Here is a 12,179-nt window from a genome sequence, read left to right on the forward strand (position 1 = left end):
TTCAACTAAACCCCAAGTATTAGAATTTTAAATCAGATACTAAAGTTAAATCTTGATGCCACATGTGAGATTTAGTTTTTCCTGTAGGATAAACGCTCAGAACTTAAATGGATGGAGCATAGCACTTGGGCTTTGTAGGAGTCACTGTACATTTGGGGGTCTTCCCAAACTCTGGCCTGTGTGGGGCTGCTTAGTGTAGGCTCTCAAAAAGCCCCTTCTGCTGTTGTTATTGTTACTTTATTATTATTACTTGGATTCAAGGCTATTCTCTGACACTCTGCTTCCCTGGACCCTGGGCCACCCAGATCACGTAGGGGTTTGGGGTCTTCAGGGCACCCCCTTTCCTCTGTCCTTGTTATGGTATGGGGGCTGCCCTGCCCCCACCTCCCCTACTTCCAGCCGGTCCCCCGGCCCTCTCAGGTTTCGCCATATGTCTGATGAGGTCACCCCAGCCGAGGCGGGGATGTCCTTGGGGGCAGGCGGGCCCTCTCCTCTCAGTGATCAGGTTGCTGGCATCCGTCTCAGAGAGTACCTTCGAGGCCTCTTTCCCTCCTTTTTATCTCCAGGGAGAGAATTATCCTCCCAAGGCTGTGGCTACAGGTTCCAGACAGATGGAGCCCCCCCAGGGGCACCCCAAAGGGCAGCTGCTACCTGTCTTATGCTTATGTGGTTTATTGTGTACAGTTACTCACTGTGGATGCATGTTGGAAATGGATTGGAGACTCATCCTCAGGCCAGACTTCCTGGGTTGGAGGCCCAGCTCTGCTACCTACTAGCTGTGTGGCTTTGGGTAATCTCTTCACTACACTGGGCTTCAGTTCCCTCCTCTGTAAAATGGGCACAGTAATAATAGTACCTACCTCCTCCTAGGATTGTTTGAGGAGTAAAACGCTTAGAAGTAGCACCTGTCACATAATAAGTTCCAAAGGTGTAAGGTATGATAATAATTGCTAAAAAATAGTAAATCTATTATTATTATTAATATACTTTTTAATTTTGTACCTGTTACTTCTGGAGCCTATCCTGGGCTCCTTCCTCAGTTTTTCTCCCTCTCTCCCACCTTTCCTCCACATGTTTCTTGAGCACCTACTATGTGTCAGACAGTGTTCTGGGTGTAAGAGGACAGCAGTGAACGAAACCATCTTCCACCGTGAGAGGGTGGACGCTCTCTGGGGAAGATGTTACCGAACAATCAAATATATACAAAACTTAGTTGATAAGAGCGCTGCCAATAGTGATGGATTCTGTGAAGGGTAACAGGGTTCAGACGGCTGTGAGGAGTGAGGCGAGACCCTCCTTTATACGGAGTCCAAGAGGGAGACCTCCTTGACGAGGGGGCTCCCCTGCCAGTTGAACATCTTGCAGCGGTGGCTTTATAGGCAGAGAGCTGCAACGGCAAAGGCCTGGGTGGGAGGACAGGGTCAGTGTGTTCCGGAAACCAAAAGGAGCGAGCATGGCTGCACCTGAAAGAGTAAGCCCGAGTGGAGTGGGAAGGGCCCTTATCCTACAGGATCTTGTTGGCTGTAGAAGGGAGCGGATTGTTTCCTAGGTTTCAGTAAGAGCCACTTCTAAGGCAAGGGTTTCTCTGCATTGGCACTATTGACGTCTGGGGCCAGATACATCTTCGTGGAGGCCGTCCTGGGCATTGTAGGATATTTAGCAGTATCCTTGTCCTCTACCCTTGAGACGCTAGCAGCACCCACATCCCCAATTGTGACAACTAAAAATGTCTTCAGACATTGCCACATCTCTTCTGGGGGATACAATCATGCCCCCCTGGTCAAGGACCACTGCTCTAAGGCAAAGTGGGGCGGGCACAAGGCTGGCCTGGCATCAGGAGACCTGGTTCTGAACTGTGGCTTATCACCAACTTTTTGTCTGAACTCAAACCTGTGTCTCTCACCCTCTGGGTTTCTCAATCAAGTTGGAGCTCGCTGGACATGGCAAACACACAACCCTGATACTCTTCTCCTTCCCATGGCCATGGCAGACATCACTAATCAATTATGCTGTGTCTTCCTGTTCAGCTCAGAGCTCTGGGGACCATGAAGGCACTTGGGTTAGGAGCTCTGTGAGCAGCCTGTCTGGTCCCCTCCTCCCAGCAGCAAGCAGGAGCCAGACAGTCCTGGGCTCAGGCTCGGCTCTCTTGGTTTCTGGCTGCGTGACTTCTGTTAGGTTACTTCACCTAATTAGCCTCAGTTTTTATCATCTATATAGTGCGGCCAAAATAGCTACCCTGAAAGCTGATCATGGGGGTTGCAATGAACTCATGTCGGGACTTTGCAGGTCTCAGCAGATGTTTGTTGCATGAACGAATGAGAGCATGTGGGTCTTGTTCTGGGTGTGGAATAGTGGGAACTCTCATCCGCAGCTGGTTGGAGTGTAGGTTGGTACGATCACGTTGGAGAGCCATTTGGCATTAACTAGGCAAGTTGAACATGTCTCTAATCTACGGCCAACCATTCCATACCTAGGTGTACACTTGGAGGAACTCGCACACCTGTGCTCAGGAGACTTAGGTGCGCCTAGAGGATCTTGAGTACCTGAGCCCCAGTGGGCCTCTTCATCATAGCATCATTTGTAGAGAGAACATTTGAAACAACTTAAACATCTGCAGCCCGATAGTGGTTACTTACATCTGCTCAGCAGTGAAATGCACAACTTGAGGTCTTAGTGTGGGGCTCCCCGGAAACAGATCCTGAGACTGATTCAAGGGCGAGCAGTTTCCTTGGGAGTTCACCCCAGGAAGCACCAATAGCAGAGCTGGGGAGTGAGGCAGGGAAGGGAAGCCAGCTGAGAAAGGTGTGTCATCAAGCAGGTGACCAGTGTGGGCCCCTGGGGCCCTCGAGGAAGCTTCTTCGGGGAAGCAGGCCCTCACGTGCCTCAGTCCTCGTCTGTCTTTGCAGCCTGCTCTGCATGTGAGAGAGGGTCCTCACGCCCAGAGACGCGGGTGCTGGTTGGTGGCTAAAGTAGTGCTGGGGCGCACCCCAGGGCTAAGAACCAAGGCATGTGGGTGGGGTTTGGGCGGCAGCGTTGCCAAGTGCACGTATTGATGTGGGTAAAGGTGGAAGATGTGATGTTGAGTGAGAAAAGGAAGTTGCTGACAGGACGTCATTTATACAAATGTCGTAAAAGCACGCAAAACGGTGTTCTTCATTGCTCCTCGATTCACACGTGCCTGGTAAGCGGGTGAAGGCATGTGTGGGGGTGAGGACCACCTATCCAGGGCAGTGGGTGCCTTGCAGGGTGGGCAGGTGCGCAGGTAGCTCACCTCTCTCTGTAATGATGTCTTTCTTCCTGTGTCTCCATTGAGGTTTAATATTTACAGGGTACATGGGTAAAGTGCACTGATCTTAGGTGCACACTGATTAGCCTTTGCATATGCGTTTGCCTGTGTAACCGCGACTCAGATCAAGAAGTAGAATATTTCCAGCCCCCGCCCTGAGGGCTTCTTCATGGCCCTTCCCTGTCTGCGCCTCCTCCAGACTTGATGAATTTCTTTTTGAAAATGGTTAAAAGCAAATTTGACATAATGCTAATAAGATTTGCTGAAACTGGGTAGCGATGCGTTTGTGGGTGTTTGTTAAATTTTCCTCTGTCCTTTTCTGGCTCCTTGACGTATTTCATCATCATCATAAAGAGAAGGGGCGGACTTGGCCAGATGCAGGGAAGCGGCCCAGGCAGGGGTGCAGCATGGCCATGGCATGGACAAAGATTCCAAGGCCAGAGGAGAGTTTCAGGCAGCCCTGGAAACCCTGAGAACGGGCTTGTCTCTAAGGGAGGTTTCCAAGATGAGAGCTGCTTTTGGCCGAGTGTTTCAAAGCTGTCAAGGTTTGGACACGGAGTCACCCCGGAGGGTCCCTTTCACCATCCTGCTTGCACAGAGGGCATTGGCGCCGCCTGGAAAAGCCAGTCATGCTGTGGGCAGCACGAGGGCTGGGCCCGGAGCCCCTGCCTGCCCATTCTTTCCGGGTCACGAGCTGCCTTTTATGCCCATCACACCAGCCTGTTTGCGGCTCCTCTGTGGGTGGCCCGAGCCTCGCATTGTCCCAGCACAATAGTGGTGGCAGTGCTCTTGTGGAGAAAGTGGGACAGGAAGCTGTGATCTAGGCCAGCCGAGCTGCGCTCCCAGCTTCCTGCTCTCCCTGGCGGTGCTGGATGAGGCTACCTTTGTCGCTCTCCTGTCTGAGGAGGCTGGAGGCTGGAGGATGGACTTCCCAGCAGCATCACAGGCCCTGTTAAAACATCCTCTGGGAACTCCTGTCTCCTGACCCCTCTACCCATTGTCCTTTAAAGAGAAAGATCATCAGGCTTCCAAGTAGCCCGAGTTGAGGTTCCTGCCATGTGTCGGGCACTGTGTCAGGCAAATTTTATCCTTCCTTTGATTTGTGAGAGCTTACTGTGTTCCAGGCACTAGTCTAGGCCCTGGGGGTACAGCTGGGAAGCAGACCCTGCCCTCATGGAGCTCCCATTCACTTTATCCTAGTACATTCTGAAAGGTAGGACGACAGTATTACTATGATCTACGTATTTGCGAAGAGTAAACTGAGACTCAGAGAGGCTAATGCACTTTCCTGAGGTCACACCACACGAAGGAGGAGGAATGTAGTTTAAACCCAAATCATTAGTCTCCAAACCTGGCCTCTGTTGTTGGATTGGGATAAATGTTTCATTCCAGCCATTCTCCCTTCTTATTTTGGTCTTTCCCTTAGGCGCTGGTGTAGACTGCTTAATCTTAGTCTTTTTATCTGACAAATGGGCTTTTAATGCAAGATGAGAAGGTGATAAGTGCATGAAGACAAGGAGGGCATCCTGGAGGAGGTGACATTTGAGCTAAGGTCTGATGAATGAGAAAAAGCTGGCTCAGGACAAAGCTGGGAGAGAATATCCTTGCAGGTAGGAACAGCATGTGCAAAGGTCCTGAGGTAGGGATGTGCCTGGCAGTTGGAAGGAATAGAGGGGTTGAAGATGTGGCTGAAGATTATTGAGGTGTGTGTGGGGGGTGGAATGCTGGAAGATGAGTTCAAAGAGATTAACTAGTACAGGTCATGGGGAACTGTAGCTGTGGAAAGATGTGGATTTTTTTTTTTTTTTTAAGTGTATCTAGTAGCCATGGAGAGTTTGAAGCCATGGATTGATAGGATCTGATTTACATATTTAAAAGGATCCCTCTGGCTGTGTGTGTGGAGAAAGGAATAGGGAGGAGGTGATTGCATTAGTCCAGGCAGGAGGTGTTGGTTACTTGGACCAGGTGGGTGGCTGAGGAGGTGGGGAGAAGTGGTCCAATGTTTAATACATGTTGAAGGTGAAGCTGATAGCATTTGCTGATGGATGGAAATGGAGTGTCAGAGAAAGAGGGGGGGTGTTGAGGACGCCACGAGGGGCTTTTGGCTGGAGCACTTGGAAGGCAGAGGTGCCATTCCTCAGGCTGGGAAGGGCTTGGTGGTGTGTGGGTTTGGAGGGAAGTTCAGGAACTAGGTTTTGGATGCGTTACTTTGAGATGCCCCTTGGACATCCAGGTGGAGTGTCAGAAATCCAGCTAAGTCCAGGCTGGGGATATACACTCGGGCTGCAGGGACTGATCGAGAACACGCTGTGGTGAGTGTGGACAGAGAGGCTGGGCCACTTTGCCGTGTGTCCCTGACTTTCCTCTCTGTGACCTGCCATGTGGAGTGTCAGCGCGCCTCTTCCTAGGAAAGCAGAGTCTGCAGGTGGCCGGCTCCCCATAACATCCGTGGATGTCCCTTCTCATGATGGGAAAGGATCCAGCAACCTCCTCTCTGCTGGCCTGCCCCTGCTTCCCTCCATCCTGGACTGTCCCTTCCACCTCCCCCCACTCAGAGATCTCCCCTTTGCTTGAACCACCCATGGCAAGGAAGGTGACTGACGGGCCACCATGCCTCATTGTGGCCAGTGGACCGTGAAGTCATTTTCACAGGGGACTCCATGTGGTCAACCTGGGGACAAGCCCTAGAGTCGGGGCAAACCTGGCAGAGTTTGCTGTCAGCGGGGCTGGCCTCAGTCTCCCTCAGATGCTCCCATCTCCTCCTCCCCACCCCCATGTCTGTTCTGTTTCCCCGGCCTGTCCACGGGATCTCTCAGTGGCTTGTCCCCTGCCTGCTCTGTCCCACCCATACCAGTGCCAGGCCGCTGTCATTGCTCATCAGTGGAGGGGCTGCACCCCTCCACCCTGGTCCCTCCACTTTCATGCTTGACCCCTAAAACCTAGTTCCTCACAAAAGCAGATGGCTCTTTTGCCACCATTTAAAAGCTGGGAGACTTTGCTTTAAAAAAAAAAAAAAAATCCTAATTTCTTGTTTCTCTTGGGAAATAAAAAAAACCCCAAACCCGGAACATCTGGTGATACTGGGCCTGTTGCCCTCCCACCTGGCCGCACTCGGAGGGGACGAGTAGCCGCCCCGCTTTGATGGACGTATGCTCGCCTGTTCCCCACAATCCCTGCCAGGCCCCGCCTTTATCGTCTGTCACATCACAGAGGAGAGAAATGATTTCTCTGTTCCAAGCCCTTGAAAAAAGTGGCAGAACGACTGATCTATCCATACAGTAGGATCCTGGGCAGCCATGAAAAGAGAACGAGGGTGCTCCCCAGGTAGTGATATGGAGAGATCTCTAAGTGGAAAAAGCAGGTGCAGTGCATCCTGTGTACGCTGCTATCTCTTGGTGTGTAAAAAGGGGAAAATAAGAATATATGTGTATGTGTGTGTGTATATACGTATCTGTATATACATAAATATATTTGTGTTCTTTTCCCCAGCTTTATCGAGATACAATGGACATGTAACACTGTGTAAGTTTAAGGTGTACGGCTTGCTTTAGTACATTTATATATTGCTAAATGATTACCACCGTAGTGCAGCTTTAAGTATATAACAGAGTATGATTAACCATAATCACTATGCTGTACATTAGATCCCCAGGACTTATTCATCCAATAACTGGAACTTTGTACTCTTTGGTCAACCTGTGTATGTTTATTTGGAATGATACATAGGCCCCTAGGAGCTGTGGCTCCCATGGGGGATGGGGAGGACTGGATGGACGGGGCCTGCGGTATAGGAGACTTTTCATATCTTTGACTTTTTATAGTTTCGATTTTTGAGTCATGTGAATGGTTATTATTTAGAAGTTAAGTTTTTAAGCAAGAGGGACAGAAAAGGAAAATGAATTGTAGTCTGGGAGGGTCCTGCGGGTGACGAAGCAGGTGTGAGTGCAGCTCAATGAGGGCAGGGTTTGTGTTGGTCTCTGCGGAGCCTGGTGGGGTAGATGATCCATAAACACATGTTGGCTGAAGGGCAGAGTAGGTTTTTGCTTATTTCCTGCCCATGTCCCTGGATTGTGGTGCCTCCCAGGGCCTAGTTGGCATTTGAACTTGTAAACCTTTTTTGGGGCCACCTCCGGGGGACTGGAGGCGTGGACGCTCACCTCTCCCTGCTTCTCTCCTCCAGGCGTTCCTGCATCGCATCCGGCAGAACACAGCGGACTCGGTGGAGAAGGGCCTGACGGAGGAGAACGTCAAGGTGCGGACCCGGGACTGGCCCCTTTCCCGACTGTCCCTGCCGCTGTGTGTGGAGCTGCCTCGTTCCTCCCGGGTGGTGCTCAGAGGGTGCTCGGGTCCACCCCGCGGGCAGCTGTCTTTGGCCTCCCAATGGCTTGCTCCCTGCAGCCCCTGGAGGGCTCTGGGTCCTGCGAGCAGACAGTGCTTGGAGGATGTGAGGAGGACTCAGCCTCAGGGCCCCACTCCCCACCTCGAGGCTCTCCCCTTGCTCAGTGCAACCATCCTGTCTTCCAGCCTCCTCATGCCAGGGACCCTGGCTTAGAGCCAGTGGAAAATCCCTGCCCAAGTGTCCCTGGGAGCCTGGCACCTCCATCTGCCCTCCTGGCAGCCCTGGCCCCTGCCCTGCACTGGGTGTTGAGTGTCGAGGCTGGGCGGATGAGTAATTGGGTCCAGGCTAAGTCTTGGCTGTGGCTCTGGGGAGTTTTGAGAGGAAGTCAGTAGACTTTCTGTGTGCATGGTGGAGGCCCCAGCAGTCCCCAGGCCTGGCTTTCTAATGTGGCCTCACTCTCTGGGAAGCCGCCTCCAGTCCTTGGGTCTCCAGGGTCCTGGTCCTCAGAGAGAGGGGAGACGGGGCAGGGTCGGGGTCAGAGGTGCCAGCATATACAGCATATAAAGGGCTTGGTCAAGCAGGACATCCCCTTGTGTATGTCCTGGTTAATAAGGATACCTTGTACATTGACAATTCTGAGTCCAGTATTTTGGATAAGAAAGCTGAGGCTTAGAGATGTAAAGAGACCTACACAGGGCCAGTGCATGGCAGTTCCCTGGTAGGGCTGGGATCAAAGCTTTTCATGCATTCATTCATTCTTTGGGCAAATACTTACTGAGTACCTACTGTTTATTAGGTCTGTTTATTATAAACTATTTATTACAACTTAAAAACTATTATAATTAAAATATATAATTTATTACAGTTTGAAAAAATTACCTTTTTTATGAGGTATAATTCACATACGGTAAAGGGTACAATCTTAAGTGCAGGCTCCTCTGTGCCCCCCCCGGTACATGCTCCCACCCCAAAGATAAACACTGACTTCTAGTGGTATTGATTAGATTTGCCTATTCTTGAACTATATATAAAAATGAGCTCTTTCATCATGCCCGGCATCTTTTGCTCACTGTTATGTCTCTGAGATTGGCCCATGTTGTTGTATGTAGCCGGAAGTCATTCTTTTTCATTGCTGTGTAGTATTCCGTAGTACGACTGTGCCGCAATTGACTCATTCATTCTTCCGTGGATGGATATGTGTGCAATTTCCAGTTTTTGGCTGTGATGACCGTTCTTGTCTATGTCTTTTGGGGGACACAGGCTCTAATTTCTTTGGGGTATACACTCAGGTGACAGATATTTATTTTGAAATTCTGTAGCCATTCCTTGAAGTAAGTATAACAATAGGATCTGTCCTATGTGTCTTTAACATAAGCAGATTTAACCATGTGAGCTGGACAGAAGAAGAGAGAGAAAAATAACCCAACAGCGTGGGTGATTCTTCCAGCCACTTCATGTGACAAGTGTCCCTCAGGGCGAGTTCAAGGGGGACGAAGAGGGACCCTGGCCTTCTGGGACTGCAGCTTTGACGAGTGGTCTCCTGCCCCTCGGCCTTCCCTGCCCACTTTCAGGGCTCTCCCCCTGCAGACTGTCTGGTGCCTCCGTAGGGTCCACGGAGTTGGTTTTCATTCCTTGGGACCTTGACTCAAATGTCACCTTCTCAGAGCAGTTGTCCCTGGCTTCCGTGTTCATTTATTTATTTTTAATAACATCTTTATTGGAGTATAATTGCTTTACAATGGTGTGTTAGTTTCTGCTGTATAACAAAGTGAATCAGCTATACATATACATATATCCCCATATCCCCTCCCTCTTGCGTCTCCCTCCCACCCTCCCTATCCCACCCCTCTAGGTGGTCACAAAGCACCAAGCTGATCTCCCTGTGCTTCCCACTAGCTATCTATTTTACGTTTGGTAGTGTATGTATGGCAGTGCTACTCTCTCACTTTGTCCCAGCTTACCCTTCCCCTCCCCGTGTCCTCAAGTCCATTCTCTATGTCTGCGTCATTATTCCTGTCCTACCCCTAGGTTCATCAGAACCATTTTTTCCACATATATGTGGATTCCACATATATGTGTTAGCATACAGTATTTTTTTTTTTTTTTTACGGTATTTGTTTTTCTCGTTCTGACTTACTTCACTCTGTATGACAGACTTTAGGTCCATCCACCTCACTACAAATAACTCAGTTTAGTTTCTTTTTACATCTGAGTAATATTCCATTGTATGTATGTGTCACATCTTTATCCATTCATCTGTCGATGGACACTTAGGTTGCTTCCATGTCCTGGCTATCGTAAATAGAGCTGCAATGAACATTGTGGTACATGACTCTTTTTGAATTATGGTTTTCTCAGGGTATATGCCCAGTAGTGGGATTGCTGGGTCGTATGGTAGTTCTATTTATAGTTTTTTAAGGAACTTCCATAGTGTTCTCCATAGTGGCTGTATCAATTTACATTCCCACCAACAGTGCAAGAGGGTTCCCTTTTCACCACACCCTCTCCAGCATTTATTGTTTGTAGATTTTTTGATGATGGCCATTCCAACCGGTGTGAGGTGATAACTCATTGTGGTTTTGATATGCATTTCTCTAATGACTAGTGATGTTGAGCATCCTTTCATGTGTTTGTTGGCAACCTGTATATCTTCTTTGGAGAAATGTCTGTTTAGGTCTTACACCCATATTTGGATTGGGTTGTTTGTCTTTTTGATGTTGAGCTGCATGAGCTGCTTGTATATTTTGGAGATTAATCCTTTGTCGGTTGCTTGGTTTGCAAATAATTTCTCCCATTCTGAGGGTTGTCTTTTCGTCTTGTTTATGGTTTCCTTTGCTGTGCAAAAGCTTTTAAGTTTCATTAGGTCCCATTTGTTTATTTTTGTTTTTATTTCCATTTCTGTAGGAGGTGGGTCAAAAAGGATCCTGCTGTGACTTATATCATAGAGTGTTCTGCCTATGTTTTCCTCTAAGAGTTTTATAGTGTCTGGCCTTACATTTTTGGTCTCTGTGTTTAAATGTCTAAATTCTTCCTCCTGCTCCACCCTGGGACTCCCTTCCTGTTTTATGTTTGTCTAGTGCTTCTTTTCACCTAGAAAACTATAGTTATTTGTTGGTTGTCTGTCCCCTTCCAGTAGAATGTTACCTCCATGGAGGCAGGCACGTCGTTGTTCCCTGCTGTGTCCCCAGGGCCTGGCACACAGTAGGGGCTCAGTTAGTACTTGCTGAATGAATGAATGGTGAGAAACCCTAGAGGGAACCATAGCCATAGTGACACTGGTGACCCCTGGCTGCCAGCTGCTGTGGGTGGTGAGCGGGGGGGATGGGTGGGAGAGGGACTCCGTACCATATTTATTTTACTGTGTTTTGATTTTTGAACCCTGTGAATGCCTTCTTCAAAATTAAATTTAAAATGCACCTGTTTAGGGAATTCCCTGGAGGTCTAGTAGTTAGGAATTGGAGCTTTCACTGCCAGAGCCTGGGTTTGATCCCTGGTTGGGGAACTGAGATTCTGCAAGCCACGCCCCGTGTGGCCAAATTAAAAAGAAAAAATGCACCTGTTTAAAAAACAAAAAACAGAGAAAGGAATTCATGCAGTTCAAAGGGCCTTAAGTCAGTGAAAAATCTCCCCTAGTTCTTCTTCTTAGAGGCCCTGACGGTTAGCAGCTTGTGTTATTGTCCAGGGGGCTCTCTGCTTCTGCCAGCATAGAGAGGAGTGACCTTTGCGTGCATGATTTTACACAAGTGGACCCATACTGGAATCCCATGTGACACCATGATCCCCCCCCCTCCCCCCTGCAGTATATATCAAGGAACATTCCAGGGCTCCAGATCCATTTCTACAGACCTGCAGATTCTTTTCACAGGCTCAAAGTATTTCAGAATCTGGCATGTATTTAAGTATAGCCAGTCCACTTTATTTAACTATTTGACGAGTCCCCATTAATGGATATTTGGCTTTTGTCGAATCTTTTACTAGTGCAGATAAGGCTGCAGTATGTGGTCTTGGCCATCCACCCAGTTCTCAGCCTTGGTGCAATGAACAAGTTGGGCCGGACGACTCTTTGCCACGGGGGCTGTCCTGTGTATTATAGGATGTGTAGTGGCATCGCTGGCCTCTACCTATGAGACACCGGTAGGATCCTTCTCCCCAGTTTGTGACAACTGAAAATGTCCCCAAACATTGGCAGATGTCCCCTGGGAGGCAAAACTAGCCCTGGTTGGAAATGACCGGTCAGAAGGTTAAATTCTGCAATGTAGAATTGTGCGTCAGATTGTGCATTTCAAACTTTGTAGGTTCCTGTGGGGAAACAGGCACTCATACATTGTTTGTGAGAGTTTAAACGGCACATTTGGAACATCCTTCGCTATTGCATTTTCTTCTATCAGGTCATTTTAATAGATGCCTGGAAGTATGCTCATCGTTTTAAAACTCAGTCCTATGAGTATGCCTGTGGCTGATTCACTTCGCCGTATGGCAGGAAGTAACACGACCTTGTAAAACAATTATACTTCAATAAAAAAAAAAAAAATCAGTCCCGTGGTTGGACATACC

General features: G+C 48.8%; 1 protein-coding gene across 10 annotated transcripts in view; it reads left to right on the forward strand.

Moving 5' to 3' along the window:
* PREX1 (phosphatidylinositol-3,4,5-trisphosphate dependent Rac exchange factor 1) overlaps positions 1-12,179 on the forward strand; it is a 194,972-nt gene that overhangs the window by 70,126 nt on the left and 112,667 nt on the right. For 8 of the 10 annotated variants that reach the window (XM_067014051.1, XM_067014052.1, XM_059036024.2 and 5 more), the window contains one exon: positions 7,467-7,538. In XM_067014051.1, coding sequence (XP_066870152.1) covers positions 7,467-7,538 — 72 coding nt within the window. Of the gene's footprint in view, positions 1-6,775; positions 6,809-7,466; positions 7,539-12,179 lie in introns of those variants that run through there. The other 2 variants (XM_067014055.1, XM_067014057.1) reach the window with 2 other exon arrangements.

The sequence above is a fragment of the Kogia breviceps genome, chromosome 14 (assembly GCF_026419965.1).
Source record: "Kogia breviceps isolate mKogBre1 chromosome 14, mKogBre1 haplotype 1, whole genome shotgun sequence".
Lineage (NCBI taxonomy): Eukaryota > Metazoa > Chordata > Mammalia > Artiodactyla > Physeteridae > Kogia > Kogia breviceps.